Source organism: Musa acuminata, chromosome BXJ3-9 (genome assembly GCF_036884655.1).
Source record: "Musa acuminata AAA Group cultivar baxijiao chromosome BXJ3-9, Cavendish_Baxijiao_AAA, whole genome shotgun sequence".
Classification (NCBI taxonomy): Eukaryota; Viridiplantae; Streptophyta; class Magnoliopsida; order Zingiberales; family Musaceae; genus Musa; species Musa acuminata.
In genome coordinates this window covers 14,223,106-14,246,137 of record NC_088357.1, presented here as the reverse complement: position 1 = coordinate 14,246,137, position 23,032 = coordinate 14,223,106, and the positions used below count along the sequence as shown (strand labels likewise).

The following is a 23,032-nucleotide window of genomic DNA, read 5'->3' as shown; positions in this document are numbered from 1 at the left end:
TGGTTACCCAACCAAGTTGATGCAACTTTGTGATTAACCACTGCTCGACTAAATGTTCACATCTTGAATCGTACGACACTTTTACGACTGCCAAATTACAGTTCCACCTCGGGGGAAGCATTCGCGTTAATCTTATCGCAAAGATGATCAGGATTGACCGGATGGGTGTGTGTGTGTCCATGACACATAAAATAGCGAGTCAGCATCGTACCAAGTAAGGATTGGAAGATGTGCAATTGCACCTACCGAGAGGTGCTCGTCGAGTTAATTGCATGTCACGTCTCTCCTTTTGTCATCACTCGAAAGGGAATCCCACGCTGAGGATCTCCAACCTCGGAGGAGATTTGTGGTGAATCTTATCAGCTTCTGGCTGCGTGGGTGAAACAAGGACACGTAAAATAAGGTTTCGGTGGGAAGTAAAAGAAGGTGAATTTGACGTGATGGAAGGAGAGACATGTGTCGCTAAACTGAGAAGAACAAGTGGGTTGCACCCCCTCTGCGTCCAGCCACGTAGAGAGCATGCAACATGGGGACTATGGTTGATCTCAAGCCACGGTGGGAATTGATAGGTTGACATGTGTCTTCCAAGTGAAGCCCTAGTGATTCGATGCCAAGGCATGATGAGCTCAGAAATAAACGACGAAGGAAATTTAGCATTTGTGCCGGAAAATTCACATGCAAAGATGCCTTGCCATGTGTTGTAGCATCTGCATGCATGCATGATTAAAAGCCAGGAATCAATTGTACATGTGAATCCCAATAAAAGATGGATTTTTGGGAGATAGTGAGGATCTCCAAGTTCATATTTTTTTCAATCTTGATCCTACTATAATTGGAGTGCTTAAGGGTGGGTTCATCGATGGAATGACATCGTGATTTGGATGGACAATAAATATTGTCGGTCATGAGAATAAAATTCAGTAAATTGAGAACAAACCCTAAAAAAATATTCATTTTCTATGTGTCAAAGGAATTAAAATTATAGGATTCATTAAGTTGGCGCCGATTGAGTAGACTAGCGATCTCCATGTGCATCAATAATTCCTTAAAATCGAGGTGGAATTTAATGAATCTGGAAGCTACACTGCCTGTCTTCTGATCTAATTAATTAATTCGTATGTTGGACGGCGGAATTAAAAATCTCATGTCATGACCACACTGCATCATTATCTAAATCTTAGTAATTAAATAAGTCCCAAGTATCGTATTATTAATATTATCTCTCTGCTGGTAGAAGTGGGAAAAGAAGAAGATGACGAGACCGAGTGAAACGAACCGGAGGTAACTTTAAGTCAGCACCCAGTGGCTAAGCTGCTGTCGAGTTCCAGAAGCAGCAGCAAAAAAATGGGTGGATAAAAAAGTATGGCGGTAAGAGCACCTTCCCCTCGAGAAGCATTGATAAATCCATCGGTGGCTCTCCACGATGCGCCAGCAATTTGTGTTGCGTCCCCGAGACAGAGTCCTGGTGTGGAGAAGGAAGAGAAGCGTAAGTTGTGGAGAATGGGTGCTTCGGATCTCTTCTCTCTTTTGTCTCTTGATCCTTACAGTTAGCCCGTCGGGTGTTTTGGAGCTCAAAGAGTGGATCTTTTTTCGTTTGGAAAGCTTGCTTTGCTTGTGTGCAAAAGTTCGGCCTTTGTTGCGTGTACGGTATTCGTTCGATCTGGTTTCTTTCTGGGTTGATAGCTTCGAACGTTTTTCGTCTTCGTTATCTCTCTACTTTTTCTTGATCCATTATCGCAACAAAATCTTCCTTCCCCATTAGCTATCAGAGTCGAGCTTTGCTTTTTTTCCTTAATTTTCCTTTTACATTTTTTCGGCAGGACCGAAATTTTGAAGGAGTTAAAGCTAAAAATTTGATTTTTCTCACCGGTACTTAGGCCCTTTTTTATTTGCATTTATCGTCACAAGTAGAATCTTTGGTCATATCTTAGATTCCCTGTTTCCGATCATCGAATCAGATCGCGATTTTTTTTATTTCCTCTTCTTTTATTTAGCATATGAAAATTACATCCAACATTCCGGCATCTTCGGTGCCATTTTGATCTGTATGATTAGCTTTCGGCGCCGATCTCCACCTTTACTGGTTTAATTTGGTTGAGGTAATGGTAAATTGAACGAAAAATCCCTCTTTTTTCAGCATTTCACGTTAGCACCAAATTTCTATGCATGTTCATCCATCGATGTTGGCTGATTTCATAGGAAATATGTGGGATTTTGAAGGCCGTGCATTTTTCTTGATCTCCGTTAAAAATCTCATCTTTTGATACAAAATCAAATGCTTCTCATCAAGTAAATCTGAATCTGGGGTTTTTCTTTTTCTTCCCTGCTGATCTCACAGATCGAAGCCAGCGGATCCGAAGCCCGTCTCTTTTTGAGTCAAAAGCTTCCATAGGACGAATCTCGACCGCCTCATCTCCCAACCCGACGTCCATGGGGCTCTCGAGTCTGCCGACGCCATCGGAGAGCGTGCTCACCCTGGTGCTCGTCAACACCGCCTTCACGGTCGCCATCCTGAAGGAGCTACTCCGCTCCACCCTCCACCTCCTCCGCTTCCGCGCGCCGCCGCCACCGCCACCGCCGCAGGCGGAGCCGGCTGGGGGCGGGACCGCTGAGCCCACCCTCATCGATCAATTCCGCAGCCGGTCGAGGCCCGTGCGGTTCGGCTCAGCGCTGGGGCGAAGGCGGGCGCCGGCCGAGCGCCCGGCGGACTGCCGGGTCTGCCTCGCCCGGTTCGAGCCGGAGTCCATGGTGAATCGGCTCCCCTGCGGGCACTTCTTCCACAAGGCCTGCCTGGAAACGTGGCTCGACTACCACCACGCCACGTGTCCATTATGTAGGACGCACGTCCTCCCGGGCGAGGAGCCCACCCTCTCCTCCTCCGTCTCCACTTTCTCTTGGCCGTGGTTTTAGGTCGTAGGGCTTGGCCGTGAATGCCACAGAAGGCGTGGGTGTCGCTAGCTACACTTGGATGATCATGCTGCTGATGATGATTGGTGCGGTGACAACGGAGAGTTCTTTTATCTTTTTTTTTCTTTTCTTTTTTTCATTTTTCTTCCTTTTCTTCGTTATAAATATTGAAATGGTGCTGTGTGTACAGCCACTGTTTGATGTAAATTTTATTTTCACGACGAAGTACCAACTGAGCTTTTAAATTAGGAGAATTATTAAAAAACATAACAAAATTGATTATTTTTATTTTTATTTTTATTTGGACGATTGTTAGAAAAACTTTTTTTTTGAATATTTTTAATGTTCTAAAAATATTTTTTATTTTATTAAATCTAAAATGTTTTTTAATCAATTGTTATAGTGTTTTGGGGGTTGATTTTTAACTTTAAAAAAAATTATAAAATTAGTTCAAAATCATGGTATAGTATTTTTAAAATATTTAATATTATATTTTTTTGATAAAAAAATTATAAAATACTTTAAATAGTTGACAAGGAAACAAGTTGTGGATTGAGGAAAAAATACATAGTAATTTTTGGAGGATATTTTTATGATTTTTAAAATAATAAAAATATAAAAACATTTTCTCGGACAATCATTTTTTGGATTTCTATTTTTTAAAATATCAAATACAGAGAACAATTTCATGGGGTGAGTCCTCATCCTAATGCCAAGTCAAGATAGCTAAGCCAAGATTGATATGTTCATGTATTTATTTCATGACGTTTACTACGATCTGAACCTTCGTCTATCATTTATCAAGATCTTTTAAGGGAACATTATTTGAAATTATGTGAGGGGTTCTGATTAATAAGCAGTTCGAAGAATGGTTTACTATGTAAACTGGTCATCATCTGAAACGAGGGTGCACGAGCAGAACGAACACAGGAACCCCCGACAGGACACAGAACAGTTCATCCGCAGCAGCTCAGGAAAACACTGTTGTCAGCGTTCGTCGGAGGTATCTATCGTTTTCTTCGGGAAAAGAAAAACAAAAAGCATTTCACAATAATAATCTTTTTTTGTCATCCTGTATGTATACTTCACAGAATACCGAATACGTCATTTGAAAGAAAGCATACTTGTAATTGTATTTATATACAAAGAATACAATCACTAATGTTAGTGTACAAATGCGTTGTGATTGGTGAGTTAGCACGGCCTGGTCCACGGGTCGATGTTGGGAGTTTTTTACAGGGTGATTCGGATGATGAGGTACCGGGATGATTGTTGAATCTCGGATTTTGATGATGAAGTCAATTGTCATTTGTTGTCTAATCTATGTGTTGAGATAAGTGTGCAGGATTAACTACGATAAGAGTAAGACAAGCAGCAGGTGTTGCGCCGGAGTCAAGATCATGATCACGTTGGGAGTTCGAGAGTTCGACGGAAGTTCGGACGGTCGTCGGAGGTTCAGCGAGGACAGATCCGAGAAGTCCAGAAGCTTGCCAAGCGAAGCTCGTCAGAACTCGCCAAGTGGATCGTCGCAAAGTCCAGGAGTATGCCGGATGTCCGCAGAAGGATCACCGAGGGTTATCGGTTGATCGACGGAAGTTGGCCGGAAACTCGCCGGAAGAAGCGATTGACGCATCGGAGCAAAGCTGCAGAAGTTGTCTTAGAGTTAATCGTAGTTAGCATGATGATTAAGCATGAAAATGGGAGGTGATCCCATTAGCTTAATCTTGGGGCAATTGGGCCCCTGAAAAGATTCAAAGTGGGCCGAATGGAGTGAACCATTCGGACCCTGATTGCACCAGGAGGTGCAACCGCCCCAGCCAGGAGGTGCAACCGCCTGGGCTGTGGGGTTGGGAGGTGCAACCGCCCCAGCCAGGAGGTGCAACCGCCAGGGCTGCGAGGCTGGGAGGTGCAACCGCCCCAGCCGAGAGGTGCAACCGCCCAGAGCTCAGTCTACGAGCTAGACTGGGCGGTGCAACCTCCTCTGCCAAGAGGTAGCACCGCCAGAGCTCAAGTTTCGAGCTCTGCCAGGCGATGCAACCACCAAGCTCAGTCTTCGAGCTCTGGCAGAGAGGTGCATCAGCCTGAGCTCAGTCTCGAGCTCTGCCAGGTGATGCAATCACCGAGCTCAGTCTTCGAGCTCTGGCAGAGAGGTGCATCAGCCTGAGCTCAGTTTGGAGCTCTGCCAGGTGATGCAACCACCGAGCTCAGTTTCGAGCTCTGCCAGGTGATGCAATCACCAAGCTCAGTCTTCGAGCTCTGCCAGGTGATGCAACCATCGAGCTCAGTCTTCGAGCTCTGGCAGAGAGAAGCAATCGCCTGAGCTCAGTCTTCGAGCTCTGCCAGGCGGTGCCACCTCTCCAGTCAAGAGGTGCAACCGCCTGATCCCAGAATTCTGGGATTTGATCGATTTGATCGTTTTGAGCTCCAAATTTGAACTGGGTTGGGGCCTATAAATACCCCACCCATTCAGCACTGAAAAGAGACAGATCCACACCGAATTCTTGATCTTTTCAGTGATTCTAAGAGCTCAAATTTGTGTAAAGTCCTAAAGTTCTCCTCCTTCTGTTCTTCAAGTCTTGAGTTGTAAAGAAAGGAGAGAAAGGATCTGTAAAGGTTGTCTCCTGAGCCTGTCAAAAGGAGAGAAACTGTAAAAGGGCAGTTAGCCTTCGCCCATTGAAGGAAGGCAGCTAGTTGACGTCGGCAACCTCGTCGGTGGAGGAAGCCAAAAGTGGAGTAGGTCAAGGCTGACCGAACCACTCTAAATCTCTGGTTTGCGTTTATTTTTGAGCACTTTATCATTACTGCAAACCTCCTCCATTACTACTGCTCTCTGCGCTTTCACGAACAAGTTCTAAGTGCTGTTCTTTCAGAATCTGCATTCAAACGTAAATCGTGTTTTCGTACGATCTTCACACTGCAGTTTACGCTTACATTCGGATTCCATTTATAACTGCAAATTGCTTTCTACGTAAAACGCTTTTCAAGGTTCAAAACTGCTTTTAGACGCAAAACTACATTTAGACGTAAAATTACGTTTAGACGTAAAACTGCGTTTAGACGCAAAACTGCGTTTAGACGTAAAACTGCGTTTAGACGTAAAACTGCGTTTAGACGCAAAACTGCGTTTAGACGTAAAACTGCGTTTTGACGTAAAACTGCGTTTGGACGCAAACTGTGTTTAGACGCAAACTGCGCTTAGACGCAAAACTGCGCTTAGACGCAAACTGCACTGTGATTCTGCTTTTATATCGAAATCATTTTTTATCGGACGAACGCAGCTTTTGGTTTTTAATCGCTGTAAGATTTCCGCTGCACTAATTCACCCCCCCCCCTCTTAGTGCTCTCGATCCTAACAATTGGTATCAGAGCCCGGTTAACTCTCAAAAGGATTAAAACCCAAGAGAGATGGCTTACGCCGGAAACCAAGAGGGCCATTCTATTATACGTCCACCCATGTTTAATGGGACGGACTACACCTACTGGAAAACCCGAATGAGGATCTTTCTTATTTCTATGGATTTTGAATTATGGAATCTTGTCGAGAATGGTTTTTCAAAGTCTTCTCTTCCAATGATCGATTGGAATGATTTGGAGAAGAAGGCTTTCGCTCTAAATGCAAAGGCTATGAATGCCTTATTTTGTGCACTCGATAAAAACGAGTTTAACCGTGTTTCAACTTGTGAAACTGCATTTGATATTTGGCACACACTCGAAGTGACCCATGAGGGCACAAGTAGAGTAAAAGAGTCAAAAATCAATTTGCTGTTACACTCTTTCGAACTCTTTCGGATGAAACCGAGTGAAACCATTGGCGACATGTTTACCCGTTTCACGAATGTCGTCAACGGTTTAAAAGGACTCGGAAAGAGCTTTTCGGATTTTGAGCTTGTTAATAAGATACTAAGATCCCTTCCTAAGAGTTGGGATCCTAAAGTCACCGCTATTCAAGAGGCAAAAGATCTGCGAAATTTCCCTCTTGAAGAACTAATCGGGTCACTAATGACCTATGAAATGACTTGTAAAGCTCATGAAGAGCAAGAAGACATCCTTCCAAAGAACAGGAAGGATATGGCACTCAAAACGTCAGAATGCCACTTGAGAGAAAACTCAAGTGATGAGGACTGTGATGATGACTTGGCACTACTAACAAGAAAGTTTAAAAAGTTCTTTAAAAGAAACAAATTTAAGAATGATGCAAAAAATAAACTTGAACCCAAAAAGGACCAGGTGATCTGCTATGAATGCAAAAAGCCGGGACACTACAAAAGTGATTGTCCCCAAGTCAAGAAAAGAACAACAAAGAAGAAGGCGCTCCAAGCAACATGGGATGATTCGAGCGCATCTGAGGAAGAGGAGTCCAACACCGAGCAAGTTGCTCATTTCGCCTTAATGGCCATCGAAGACGAGGTAACAAATTCAATAGATGCTGATTTATCTTTCGATGAATTATTAAATGCTTTCAATGATTTATTTGACGAATGCAAGAGTATAAGTAGAAAATATAAATTGCTGAAAAAGATGCATGATAGTCTTACCTGTGAGTTTGATAAGTTAAAAGTCGAACATCATGATAGTTTAAATTCATGTATCAAATGTCATGATTTAGAAACTATGCAAAAAGAAAACCTGCTACTCAAGGACACCTTGAAGAAATTCGAGGTTGGTAGCAAGTCATTAAACATGATCCTTGCAAACAAGGGTCACATTCCCAAAAGAAGTGGGATTGGATTTGTGAGGAGTCCTCACCGAAATCCAACTACCTTTGTAAAAGGCCCCATCTTACATGTTCAACACCAAACCAAGTGCAACTTTTGTTGCAAATCTGGACACAAGACACATTGTTGTCCATTCAAGAAAATAAGTCCAAACAAATTAATTTGGGTTCCTAAGGGAACCATGATAAACTCTATGCAACATGATAAGAAATGTAGATCTATTTATGAGGCACCCAAAAGCAAATGGGTACCTAAACATCATCCTTTCTTGTAGAAAACTAAACAATCGCAAGCTAGGAGCAAGAAATGGTACCTTGATAGTGGATGCTCAAGGCATATGACCGGAGATCCATCTCAATTCTCTAAGCTCACTAGCATAGACGAAGGATATGTCACCTTCGGAGACAACAACAAAGGTAAAATCATTGGCAAAGGAACCATAGGTAACAAATCCAACCTCTCTATTGAAGATGTTTTACTAGTTGATGGTTTAAAACATAACCTCTTGAGCATTAGTCAATTATGTGATAAAGGATATATTATAAGATTTGAATCTAATGCTTGTATCATTGAAAAACCACACAAAAATATATCTATGATTGCATTAAAACAAAACAACGTATACACTATTAACATCAATGACTTATGTGATGAAATGTGCCTTGCCGTTATGAATGAGGATGCTTGGCTATGGCATAGAAGATTAGGTCATGCTAGCATGAAACTAATCACTCAAGTATCATCTAGAGAACTTGTAAGAGGAATTCCTCATATCAAGTTCATCAAAGATAATGTGTGCGATGCTTGCCAATTAGGTAAGCAAATTAAGGGTAGCTTCAAAGCTAAGAATCAAATAAGCACCTCTAGGCCCTTACAATTGATCCATATGGACTTGTTCGGACCAATCTCTACATCGAGTCTAGGAGGTAGCAAATACGCCTTTGTCATTATTGATGACTATAGCAGATATACATGGACCTACTTCTTAAAACAGAAAAATGAATGCTTTAGATATTTTACCAAGTTTTGTAAACTTGTTCAAAATGAAAAAGGATCTATGATTTCGTCAATTAGAAGTGATCATGGTGGAGAATTTCAAAACCATGACTTCCAAGAATTCTGTGAACTCAACGGATATAACCATAATTTCTCTACTCCAAGAAATCCTCAACAAAATGGGGTAGTAGAAAGAAAAAATCGAAATTTACAAGAAATGGCAAGAACAATGTTGAATGAACATAGCCTACCCAAATATTTTTGGGCCGAAGCTGTAAACACTGCATGCTATATTTTAAATAGAGTCCTAGTAAGACCCTTACTCACCAAAACTCCTTATGAGTTATGGAATAACAAAAAACCCAATGTGTCATATTTCAAAGTCTTTGGGTGTAAGTGTTTTATCTTGAATGAAAAGGATAACTTAGGAAAATTCGATGCTAAATCTGATGAAGGAATCTTTCTTGGTTATTCTTCGGTTTCTAAAGCTTTTCGTATCTTCAATAAAAGAACCTTAGTTATTGAAGAATCCATCCATGTTGTTTTCAATGAGATTTCAGAAATTAAGAAAAATGATCTTGATGATGATTTTGATTCCTTGAATTTAAACGAAACCCCGTCTCCAATTAACAACTTGGATGCATCCACTTCCGAAATATCCTTACCCAAGGATTGGAAGTATATAGATGCTCATCCTAAGGAGCTAATCCTAGGAGACACATCAAAGGGGGTTCAAACACGATCTTCTTTTAAAAACTTTTGTGCCAACGCCGCCTTTCTCTCCCAAATTGAACCCAAATGTGTTGATGAAGCCATGAAAGATGATTCATGGATTATCGCAATGCAAGATGAATTAAATCAATTTGAGAGAAATGAGGTGTGGACGCTTGTTCCTAGGCCAAATGACCATTTAGTTATTGGTACTAAATGGGTCTTTAGAAACAAGCAAGATGAAAATGGTATCGTGGTTAGAAACAAGGCTAGATTAGTGGCCAAAGGTTTCAACCAAGAAGAAGGTATCGATTACGAAGAAACCTTCGCACCTGTGGCTCGATTGGAAGCCATAAGGATGCTCCTTGCCTACGCCAGTTGCAATAATTTTAAGTTATTTCAAATGGATGTTAAAAGCGCTTTTCTAAATGGTTTCATTTCCGAAGAAGTTTATGTTGAACAACCCCCTGGATTTGAAAATAATGGCTACCCTAATCATGTGTTTAGACTAACTAAAGCTCTCTATGGTTTAAAACAAGCCCCAAGGGCTTGGTATGAGAGACTTAGTTCTTTTCTCATTGAAAATAATTTCATAAAAGGCAAGGTTGATACTACATTGTTTATCAAGAATTTTGAAAATAATTTTCTCATTGTTCAGATTTATGTTGATGATATCATCTTTGGCTCTACAAATGAATCTCTTTGTGAATCGTTTGGTAAAACTATGAGTCTTGAATTCGAAATGAGCTTAATGGGAGAATTAACATTCTTCTTAGGTTTACAAATCAAACAACTAAGCAATGGCATCTTTATTAGTCAAGCTAAATATGCCATGAATTTATTAAAAAGGTTTAATATGAACAACTCAAAGGCCAGTAACACTCCTATGTGCACCTCCACTAAATTAGAAATTGATGAAAGTGGAGAAAGCTTTGATCAAAAAACTTATAGGGGTATGATAGGAAGTTTACTTTACCTCACTGCAACCAGACCAGACATCATGTTCAGTGTAGGACTTTGTGCTAGATTTCAATCAAACCCTAAGATGTCTCATCTCAAAGCAGTTAAAAGAATATTTAGATATCTTAATGGTACCACAAATCTAGGATTATGGTACCCAAAATCAGAAAATTTTGAGTTAATTGCTTTTGCTGATGCTGACTTTGCTGGGTGTAGATTAGATAGAAAAAGCACATCAGGATCATGTCAATTTTTAGGACATGCCCTTGTTTCCTGGTCATCAAAGAAACAAAACTCAGTTGCACTATCAACAACCGAAGCTGAATATATTGCAGCAAGTGCATGCTGTGCACAAGTTGTATGGATGAAAAATACCTTAGAAGATTATAAAGATTATAAAGTTTATCTCAGAAATATTCCAATTAAATGTGATAACACAAGTGCAATATGCTTAACCAAAAATCCTATACAACACTCAAGAACAAAACATATTGATATTAGACATCACTTTATACGAGATCATGTCACCAATCATGACGTAACCATAGAATTCATTGATACTAAACATCAACTAGCTGACATTTTTACAAAACCCCTATGTGAAGAACAATTTGATTACATAAGAAGAGAATTAGGAATGTTGAATTGTCCGAATACTTTAACTAGTTAAAATTATTTTTCGGATGTTATTACTATTACATGCCTTGACAAACGCTTGATCAAATAACATGTTGCAAATTATGTGACAAACATTTTTAACCAGATGCATGTAAGAAGTTCATTTTTCGGTTTGTATACTAAAAATGGGATGTTCTTGTACACTCTTATGAAAACTCTTTGAAAAATGACTTTCCTCCGTCAAGCAAAAATAATAAAAAGATATATGTGTCATGACTTCCTTTATATGCTTGATAATGCTATCATGCTTTTTGTTGATGACAAAGGGGGAGAAACATATGAATTGATAAACACTATGTCATAGCTGAACTGCCATCATCATATCTATGTCATAGTTGCAAATACTTGAATGATGCTATAAACAATGTTATGCCATCCTTGCATCACCAAGAGATATGTGAACATGTGCTATAGTTTGCATCATATCTTGATTTGATATCCTATTTTGTGAAGTAAATGCAAACTTGCTAGAAAATCTCAAATGTGTGCATCATGTAAAAAGTCCTTCGTAGCTTTATATGTTTACATGATGAACAGTTACAAACACCATAATACAAACGTAATGATGAATGTCAAGCTTTGACATCATCCTTGAAGAGATACATCATGATAGGTATCATGATGGGAGTATTGATAAGTTTAACTGATCTAACTTATCAATACGTCACTTGAATTCTTAGTCTTGAATTCAAGGTTGACTTATCTCAACTATGGCATATAGACAGGGGGAGTTAAGGATAACTCCATTATCAATTGATTGTCATCATCAAAAAGGGGGAGATTGTTGAATCTCGGATTTTGATGATGAAGTCAATTGTCATTTGTTGTCTAATCTATGTGTTGAGATAAGTGTGCAGGATTAACTACGATAAGAGTAAGACAAGCAGCAGGTGTTGCGCCGGAGTCAAGATCATGATCACGTTGGGAGTTCGAGAGTTCGACGGAAGTTCGGACGGTCGTCGGAGGTTCAGCGAGGACAGATCCGAGAAGTCCAGAAGCTTGCCAAGCGAAGCTCGTCAGAACTCGCCAAGTGGATCGTCGCAAAGTCCAGGAGTATGCCGGATGTCCGCAGAAGGATCACCGAGGGTTATCGGTTGATCGACGGAAGTTGGCCGGAAACTCGCCGGAAGAAGCGATTGACGCATCGGAGCAAAGCTGCAGAAGTTGTCTTAGAGTTAATCGTAGTTAGCATGATGATTAAGCATGAAAATGGGAGGTGATCCCATTAGCTTAATCTTGGGGCAATTGGGCCCCTGAAAAGATTCAAAGTGGGCCGAATGGAGTGAACCATTCGGACCCTGATTGCACCAGGAGGTGCAACCGCCCCAGCCAGGAGGTGCAACCGCCTGGGCTGTGGGGTTGGGAGGTGCAACCGCCCCAGCCAGGAGGTGCAACCGCCAGGGCTGCGAGGCTGGGAGGTGCAACCGCCCCAGCCGAGAGGTGCAACCGCCCAGAGCTCAGTCTACGAGCTAGACTGGGCGGTGCAACCTCCTCTGCCAAGAGGTAGCACCGCCAGAGCTCAAGTTTCGAGCTCTGCCAGGCGATGCAACCACCAAGCTCAGTCTTCGAGCTCTGGCAGAGAGGTGCATCAGCCTGAGCTCAGTCTCGAGCTCTGCCAGGTGATGCAATCACCGAGCTCAGTCTTCGAGCTCTGGCAGAGAGGTGCATCAGCCTGAGCTCAGTTTGGAGCTCTGCCAGGTGATGCAACCACCGAGCTCAGTTTCGAGCTCTGCCAGGTGATGCAATCACCAAGCTCAGTCTTCGAGCTCTGCCAGGTGATGCAACCATCGAGCTCAGTCTTCGAGCTCTGGCAGAGAGAAGCAATCGCCTGAGCTCAGTCTTCGAGCTCTGCCAGGCGGTGCCACCTCTCCAGTCAAGAGGTGCAACCGCCTGATCCCAGAATTCTGGGATTTGATCGATTTGATCGTTTTGAGCTCCAAATTTGAACTGGGTTGGGGCCTATAAATACCCCACCCATTCAGCACTGAAAAGAGACAGATCCACACCGAATTCTTGATCTTTTCAGTGATTCTAAGAGCTCAAATTTGTGTAAAGTCCTAAAGTTCTCCTCCTTCTGTTCTTCAAGTCTTGAGTTGTAAAGAAAGGAGAGAAAGGATCTGTAAAGGTTGTCTCCTGAGCCTGTCAAAAGGAGAGAAACTGTAAAAGGGCAGTTAGCCTTCGCCCATTGAAGGAAGGCAGCTAGTTGACGTCGGCAACCTCGTCGGTGGAGGAAGCCAAAAGTGGAGTAGGTCAAGGCTGACCGAACCACTCTAAATCTCTGGTTTGCGTTTATTTTTGAGCACTTTATCATTACTGCAAACCTCCTCCATTACTACTGCTCTCTGCGCTTTCACGAACAAGTTCTAAGTGCTGTTCTTTCAGAATCTGCATTCAAACGTAAATCGTGTTTTCGTACGATCTTCACACTGCAGTTTACGCTTACATTCGGATTCCATTTATAACTGCAAATTGCTTTCTACGTAAAACGCTTTTCAAGGTTCAAAACTGCTTTTAGACGCAAAACTACATTTAGACGTAAAATTACGTTTAGACGTAAAACTGCGTTTAGACGCAAAACTGCGTTTAGACGTAAAACTGCGTTTAGACGTAAAACTGCGTTTAGACGCAAAACTGCGTTTAGACGTAAAACTGCGTTTTGACGTAAAACTGCGTTTGGACGCAAACTGTGTTTAGACGCAAACTGCGCTTAGACGCAAAACTGCGCTTAGACGCAAACTGCACTGTGATTCTGCTTTTATATCGAAATCATTTTTTATCGGACGAACGCAGCTTTTGGTTTTTAATCGCTGTAAGATTTCCGCTGCACTAATTCACCCCCCCCCCTCTTAGTGCTCTCGATCCTAACAATGATGAGGGTGATTCGGGTGATTCGGATGGCTCTCGGGAAGAGTTGTTGGTTGGCGTTGATCGGGATCAGGGTTGATCGGCGACTCCTTGGCATCGGGCGGTTGTGCTTCCGTGCCGAGTCCTTCACCCTCGATGAGTGGTCGCCCTCATGTAAAAATAGCCTCTGTCGGGTGATACCCGGTCATGGCCCCTCCGACGAGCAAGTTAGTAACGAGTGGGATTGCCTTTTTCCTCCCTTTTTTCGTCCTCTTGGCCGGAGGCTGGCCAGGGGTTTTATACCTTGGCGAGAGAGTTGAGGGCGCATTGATTTGGCATCGCCGTTGGTCCCCGAGGGATGAGACGACCCTTCTGACTGGCCACCATGCCAGGGCATGCAGTGCGACATCAAACGACACCCCTAGAGCTCTCGGGACAAGACGTGTGGTATATCTTTTTGGTGTGAGCTCTTGGGACAGGACGTGTGGCGTGGGGCTCTGACGGGATGTGTTCAAACTGCCAAAATATATCGTATCACTTCTTCCTCTCCCCTCCCCCCCCCCTCCCCCCCCCCCCTCCAAGGCGTGCCGTGAGGTCCTTAACGGGCCAAGAGGCATGCCTGAGTTGGAGGGGTGTTGGTCGTTTAGGAGGAAAAAACAGAATTGACTCGTCGTGGGGCGATCAAAGGGGCAACGCCCCGTGCCTTGGGTAGGGTTAACTCTACTGGTCGGGCGGTCGGGACCTGCTGACTTGGTCGGTCGAATGACCTGGTTTAGCACGGGTCGGAGTTACGGACCCCGATTTTGCGAGTCGACGAGCGAACCGAGGTGACCCGGTTAGGGCTGTTTAGAGGGAATCGAGGATCAACGTGGAGCGATTCGTGCATCGGACCGGGAGGGGCGTCGGGTCAGCCACGAGGTATGACTCGGGCGTCAGGTCTTTCGAAATGCGGCTCGGGCATCAGATCGGCCGTGAGGTATGACTCGGGCGTTGGGTCATTCGAGATGCAGCTCGGGCATCAGATCGGCCGTGAGGTATGACTCGGACGTTGGATCGCTCGAGATGCAGCTCGGGTATCGGATCCAGACCTGTGGGCTGAGTGGTTTATGCTCATGCTCGGGTTATGGTGCCGGCGGGTCGCTTGTCGAGAGTGATCTAGAGCGACCTGGGCAGGAGCCTGACTTGCGGGCCGAGCGACTATGCTCATGCACAGGTTTCGGTGCCAGCAGGTTGCCTATCGAGAGCGACCTAGAGTGACCCAGGCAGAGTCGACGAGCGAACCGAGTAACTATGCTCGGGCTAGGGCCTTAGTGTCGGTGGGTCGCTTGTCGAGAGCGATCTGGAGCAACCCGGGTAAGAGCCAGACCTGCGGGCTGAGCGACTACGCTCGTGCTCAGGTTTCGATGTCAGCGGGTCTCTTGTCGAGAGCGACCTGGAGCGACCTAGGCAGAGTCGACGAACAAACCAAGTGACTATGCTTGGGCTCGGGCCTTGGTGTTGGCGACTCGCCTGTCGAGAGCGATTTGGAGCGACCAGGGCAAGAGCCTGACCTGCGGGGCCAAGCGACTACGCTCGTGCTCAGGTTTCGGTGCCGGTGGGTCGCTTGTCGAGAGTGACCTGGAGCGACCCGAGCAGAGTCGGCGAGTGAACCGAGTGACTATGCTCGGGCTTAAGCCTTGGTGCCGGCGGGTCGCTTGTCGAGAGCGATCTGGAGCGACCCGGGCAAGAGCCTGACTTGCGGGCCAAGCAACTACACTCGTGCTCAGGTTTTGATGTCAGCGAGTCGCCTATCGAGAGCGACCTAGAGCGACCTAGGCAGAGTCGACGAGGGAACCGAGTGACTATGCTCGGGCTCAGGCCTTGGTGCCGGTGGGTCGCTTATCGAGAGCGATCTGGAGCGACCCGAGCAAGAGCCTGTTGAATCTCGTATTTTGATGATGAAACCAATTGATAATTGTGTTTATGTTTTAATCTGCGTTTTGAGTGACGCAGGATGCTTCGATCAGGATGAGACAATTAAAGCAGGAAAAATCATGTTGTGCCGGAGAAACATGTCAGAAGATTGGACGTTGGGCCGATGGATCGGTCGACGTATCGACAGAAGGCTTCGGGCCATGGACTTGGGCATAGAGCCAAGAAGAGCGGGTATTGCACTAAGGATATCGGAGTTACGGAGTCAACTGGCCGATTGGGTAATAGGCCGCACGAGAGGACGATGCGCCGAAGAATCAGACGAAGCGTCGAGGGACCAATGACATGCCGGACAACTTATTTAATTACTTAGGATTAATTGTCTCGATCAAAGTTTTATTTTAATTGTGCAAGATTAACTATAATAACGATGAAGACATAAAGCGAAATAAAGTGTCGGAGTCAAGCGCGAAGGATTCGTTGCGAGTTCGAGAGTTCGACGGAAGTCCGAAGGTTCGTCGGGAACACTACCGGAACTAGCCGAGAATGAGTTGGGAGCTTACCGAAGGGTTTTTTGGAAGCTCACCGGAAGGTTCATTGGAAGTTTGCGGAGCTCGCCGAGAAAGATCGGAGCTTGCCGAAGAAGCTCGTTGGAACTCGCTAAGATCAAATCGTGAAGTCTAGGAGCTTGCCGGGAGTCCGCAAAATGGTTTCCGAGAGTTCATCGGAAGATCGCCGGAAGTTTGCAGGAAGCTCGCCAGAAGAAGTCTTGACTTGCGGACTTTGTAATAGCTTAGAAAATATCTTTAAATTCATAGTTAGCATGTTAATTAGGGTTAGGATTAGGTGTTAATCCTATAACCCAAGTAGGGGCCAATTGGGCCCAAGTTCGGACTGGTTTGGGCCAAGTTTGGAGCCCAACCAGTGAGCTGAAATAGTGTAGGCGGTGGCACTGCCCAGGAGAGGATCTCCCAGCATAGCTGGGCGGTGCAACTGCCCCAAGCAGGCGGTGGCACTGCTGGGGCTCAATCTCCGAGCGAGACTGGGTGGTGCAACCGCCTTTGACAGCGGTGCAACCGCCCCAGTCAGGTTGTGGCACCGCTTGAGCTCGATCTCCGAGCTCTGCCAGGTGGTGCAACCACCCTTGACAAGCGGTGGCACCGCCCAAAGGCTTAGTCTCCAAGCTCTGCCAAGCGGTGCAACCGCCCTAGTCAGGCGGTGCAACCGCCAGACCTCGGAATTCTAGGAGATGACAGGTTTGAGCTCCAAATTCAAACTGGTTTGAAGCCTATAAATACCCTTCCAATCCCTGGGTAAAATACACAAGCACAGAGAGATTAAAAGAGAGAAAACATTGCTGCAATCTCTAGAATTTCTCTCATATAGCTTAAGTGTTAGAATTCTATTTAAGAGAGGAGAGTGAGTGCTTGTAAGGGTTGTCTCCTAAACCCAGTAAAAGGAGAAGAGGGATGTAAGAAGGAGGTTGATCTTCGCCTAGTAAAGGAAGATCGTTAGTGGATGCCGATGGCCTCGACGGAAGAGGAATCAAAGGAGTGGATGTAGGTCACGATTGACCGAACCACTGTAAACTCCCGTCTTCTCTGGTTTGCATTTACTTTGAGCTTATTATCTTTACTGCAAACCTCCTTCATAGCTTACTGCCTTCTGCGCTTTTACGATTGCGTTTCCAAGCTCAATATTTTCCGAATCGTGTTTAGACGTAAATTGCTTTTCTCGTACGAACATCGTATTTCAGTTTGCGCTTACATTCTGATTTCCATCACAACAGCAAACTGCCTTAACAGATTCGTTTTAACTGCTTCTTGCCTAATCACAAGTTAAAGTGATTTACGAATCGGCTTTTCTACTGAAATCGGCTTTGTCGTACGAACGCAGTTTTAAACATTGAAAGTTTTCCGCTGCACTAATTCACCCCCCCCTCTTAGTGCTCTTGATCCTAACAATTGATATCAGAGCCTGGTATTTCTCATTTCGGATTTACACCCGAGAGAAATGGCTCTTCATGGCTTTAAAGAGGGTTTTTCGGTTGTTCGTCCACCGTTGTTTAACAGATTGGACTACACTTATTGGAAAACTCGAATGAGAGGTTTCTTGATTTCTATAAATTTGGAGTCATGGAACATTGTTGAAAACAATTTTCAACTTCCCTCTAAACCGATGAACGAATGGTCGGATTTGGAGAAGTATTTTTCTTTAAACGCAAAGGCTATGAATGCCTTGTTTTGTGCACTTGACAAAAATGAATTTAATTGCGTTTCAATGTGTGATTCGACTTTTGATATTTGGAGAACTCTTGAGGTCACTCATGAAGGCACTAGCCGAGTGAAAGAGTCCAAAATCAACATTCTCGTGCATTCTTACGAACTTTTTCGAATGAAGCATTGCGAAACCATTGTTGACATGTATACCCGTTTCATGGATGTTGTCAATGGTTTAAGAGCTCTTGGCAAATGTTTTTTGGATTTTGAACTCGTAAACAAGATTTTACGTTCTCTTTCTAAGAAGTGAGATTCAAAAGTAACTGCAATACAAGAAGCTAAAAACCTAAACAACTTACCACTTGAAGAACTAATTAGTTCGTTAATGACATATGAAATGGTGCACAATGCACATGATGAACATGATGAACAAAACAACATTCGAAAGAACAGGAAGGATTTAGAACCCCGGACAAATGAATACCACTTGAGCAATGACTCAAGTGACGAGGACAATGATGAACTTGAACTTCGAACACTAAATCTTAATAAGTTTATTAAATAAAAATCTAAAATAAACAATGAACTTGAACGGAGGAAGAGGCCAAAGAAGAATAACACAAAATGGGATGAATCGAGCTCCTCCGAAGATGAGGAGAAAATCAAGAAAGACGAGGTGGCAAACTACGCCTTAACCGCTTTCAATGAAAAGGTAATCGAAATCCCCCTGATTTATTTTGAAATTACTTGATGCTTTCATGATGTATTTTCTTTTTTAGTTTACAATTAATTTTCTTAAAAATTACATGTTTAAAAATAAAAATACAAAAATTATGATCATGCTAGTAATTTCGAAAATGATAACATTGCATATTTTTTGATAAACAAACAAAATGATTTTAATTGAAAATATGAAATCATGGTTAACAAGTAATAATGTGTATCATGTTTGATTAACATTGTTGAATGAAACCATGTTTGATTTGAAGTAATACATAATGATGTAATGAAAATATTAAATGTTTTTGATGCAATGATTGATAATTTTATGCATGAGATTTTAAGTTATACATGATGATAAGCATGTGTTATTTTCATGAGTGTATTTAAAAAACATATGGCAAAATCATGTCCGAATGCATGAAAGTGTTAAACTTCATTTTCGGATTTTCTTGACCATAACAATTAATTTTTTAGAATATATTGATCTTGATGGTCTTATGACGAAATTCATTTTTCGATCCTAAATGTTGATGCATGTTTTTATTTAACATAAATGAAAAAGCATGCTAACATGAAATCAAATACTTAAAAAAAAAGGGGGGGAAATATATTTTAAAATCATGAATCTACCTATGTTATGAATTTTGTGAATCATAAAAGTGATTTTTATAATTTAAATTTGAAATGAGTTTTATCAAAATCATAATATTGATTTCTTGGAATAACATGAGATTACTTTTAATGATCATTTTGATTCATGGAATTTTGGATTCATGACTTGGTCTTACATTTGCTTATGAGATGGTTGAAATCTTTGTACCTTTGAATTCTTCCCTTCTTCTTTCAATTTTTGAATTTATGCATGTTATATGTTGAAGATTTGTATCATGCATATCTAAGAAATATTGATGTGACAAATTGAAAATAAATGATGAATTTTCTCTTGAATATAACTTGTGATATTTTTTATATAAATCATCATTTTGATTTCTCGACATTCGATACATGAGATTTTATTATAAATCAAAATTTCTCATTAATCGATCTTCTACGAGTTTACTTGATATTCTCTTGAGGGGAGATTTTCAAAATTAATCATGATTTTTCCTTGTGAGTTCTTAGAATTATTACTTGATTAAAACAAGATCTCTTCTTTGTACTCCTATGATTTTTCTTGATATTTTATTTAAAGAAGATATTTACTATATGAATCATGTCTTTTGGCATTCAAATAATTTTATCCTTCATGACATGATTTCTTTGTATTTATGGCTTGCATGGCTTGAAATGTTTTGATATGATGCATGCAATGATGAAATATTCATGAAGTTAAAATGATGTATGCAATACTTATGATAATGATGTTCATGATGTATTTATTGCATATGATGTGTATCATGAATGCTTTAAATGATGAATGTTTGGTATCATGATCAACATGTTGATAAATGCTTAAAAATTTTAATGTTTGAGTATCATGTATAATATGCCCATTAATGATGATTGATTTATTTTTCGGTATCGTGTATTTAAAATAAGGTTTTTGAAATTGTGTATGTTTTAACTTGAATATATAATGATACACAAATAAGATTGATACTTACCTTTGTCATAATATAAAAATTGATATAAGGGTCTTCCTTTGTTTTTGACAATGACAAAGGGGGAGCAAGAATTTCTAGCGTGAACATCATAAAAAGAGGCAAACTAGCTAGCTTGCACAATTCAAGATGAAAGCAAAAATTGTACTTCTCAAAAGAGAAGATGCAAATATAACATTTGCCAAATTGTTTGCTTGCCTCATGTAAAACATTATCTCTTGCTAGTTTGGCATTTTGCTAGCTTGCATTTTGCAAAGAAAGCAAAAATGGCACTTCTCAAAAGAGAAGAAAGAGCTTGTCATCTTGAACATCACAAGCCTGCCTATCTTAAGAAACAAAAATTGCAAAAGTGCTAGCTTGCCTATCTCAAGAAGCAAAACTTGCAACTTGCACATTGCAATAGGAAGCAAGAATCATGAGCCTACATAAGAAAGTTATCTTGCATTTGCTTTCGAAGTTTTTGCTAGCTTGTATATTGTGAAAGTTGTAAATCGTAAAAATTGCTAGCTTGTAGTCTAAAGAGAAGCAAAAAGTTGCTATCTCAAAAGAAGCAAATGTGCTATCTTGCCTATCTCAAAAGACAAAAATGCTAACTTGCACATCTAGCAAAACTTGACAAATTTGCATATCTCAAGAAGCAAGAGTTGCTTTCTTGAACATCTTAAAACTGATAGCTTGCAGGTTCTAAAATATTATAATATTGCTAGCTTGCATGATGTAGAACTTGCTATCTTGAACATTACCAAAAGTGCTATCTTTTATGCTATAAAACTTGCATATCTGAAACTTAATAGCTTAAATGTTCTAAGCATGATGTAATACTTGCTAAATTTTCTGGCTTCAAAACTGCATGATGATAAAACTTGATATTATGTTTTTCATGCAATAAGTTGAACTAATATTCCAAACACTTGATTGTGGTACTTCTCCTTTTTGTTGATGACAAAGGGGGAGAAGTATGTTGATGTCATGACATGTTATGCATAAGTTTATGCATAAGTTCATGATGATGTGTTGTAAGTATTCATGATGAATATTGCAATGACTTGAATTCAGTTTAAATTCAAGGTTCTATCAATATGACATATTGATATGGGGAGTTTGTTTAAACTCCGGGAGTTAAGTTTAACTCCGTCATCAATTGGTTGTCATCATCAAAAAGGGGGAGATTGTTGAATCTCGTATTTTGATGATGAAACCAATTGATAATTATGTTTATGTTTTAATCTGCGTTTTGAGTGTCGCAGGATGCTTCGATCAGGATGAGACAATTAAAGCAAGAAAAATCATGTTGTGTCGGAGAAACATGTCAGAAGATTGGACGTCGGGCCGATGGATCGGTCGACGTATCGACAGATGGCTTCGGGCCGTGGACTTGGGCATCGGGCCAAGAAGAGCGGGTATTGCGCCAAGGATATTGGAGTTGCGGAGTCAACTGGCCGATTGGGCAATAGGCCGCAGGAGAGGACGATGCGCCGAAGAATCGGATGAAAAGTCGAGGGACCAATGACATGCCAGACAACTTATTTAATTGGTTATGATTAATTGTCTCGATCGAAGTTTTGTTTTAATTGTGCAGGATTAACTATGATAACGATGAAGCATAAAGCGAAATAAAGTGTCGGAGTCAAGCGCGAAGGATTCGTTGCGAGTTCGAGAGTTCGAAGGAAGTCCGAAGGTTCGTCGGGAATGCTACCGGAACTAGCCGAGAATGAGTTGGGAGCTTGCCGAAGGGTTTTTCGGAAGCTTGCCGGAAGGTTCATTGGAAGTTCGCGGAGCTCGCCGAGAAAGATCGGAGCTTGCCGAAGAAGCTCGTTGGAACTCGCTAAGATCAAATCGTGAAGTCTAGGAGCTTGCCGGGAGTCCGCAAAATGGTTTCCGAGAGTTCATCGGAAGACCGTCGGAAGTTTGCCGGAAGCTCGCCAGAAGAAGTCTTAACTTGCGAACTTTGTAATAGCTTAGAAAATGTCTTTAAATTCATAGTTAGCACGTTAATTAGGGTTAGGATTAGGTGTTAATCCTATAACCCAAGTAGGGGCCAATTGGGCCCAAGTTCAGACTGGTTTGGGCTAAGTTTGGAGCCCAACCAGTGAGCTGAAATAGTGTAGGCGGTGGCACCGCCCAGAAGAGGATCTCCTAGCAAAGCTGGGTGGGGCAACCGCCCCAGGCAGGCGGTGGCACCGTGAGGGCTCAGTCTCCGAGTGAGACTAGGCGGTGCAACCACCTGAGCTCGGTCTCCGAGCTCTGCCAGGCAGTGCAACCGCCCCTGATAAGCGGTGGCACCGCATAGAGGCTCAGTCTCCGAGCTCTGCCAGGCGGTGCAACCGCCAGACCCCAGAATTCTGGGAGATGACAGATTTGAGCTTCAAATTCAAACTGGTTTGGAGCCTATAAATACCCCTCCAATCCCTGGGTAAAATACACAAGCACAAAGAGATTAAAAGAGAGAAAACACTGCTGCAATCTCTAGAATTTCCCTCCTCTAGCTTAAGTGTTAGAATTCTGTTTAAGAGAGGAGAGTGAGTGCTTGTAAGGATTGTCTCCTAAATCCAGTAAAAGGAGAAGAGGGGTGTAAGAAGTAAGTTGATCTTCGCCTAGTAAAGGAAGATCGTTAGTGGATGCTAGTGGCCTCGACGGAAGAGGAATCGGAGGAGTGGATGTAGGTCACGATTGACCGAACCACTATAAACTCCCATCTTCTCTCATTTACTTTGAGCTTATTATCCTTACTACAAATCTCCTTCATAGCTTACTGCCTTCTGTGCTT

General features: G+C 42.2%; 1 protein-coding gene across 1 annotated transcript; it reads left to right on the top strand.

Moving 5' to 3' along the window:
- Positions 1-1,326: 1,326 nt before the first annotated feature.
- On the top strand, positions 1,327-3,161 carry LOC135648965 (probable E3 ubiquitin-protein ligase XERICO). Its single transcript, XM_065167008.1, has 2 exons — positions 1,327-1,486; positions 2,339-3,161. The coding sequence occupies exons 1-2, from the start codon at positions 1,363-1,365 to the stop codon at positions 2,908-2,910; spliced, it is 696 nt and encodes a 231-aa protein (XP_065023080.1). The 5' UTR covers positions 1,327-1,362; the 3' UTR covers positions 2,911-3,161.
- The last annotated feature ends 19,871 nt before the right edge of the window (positions 3,162-23,032 follow it).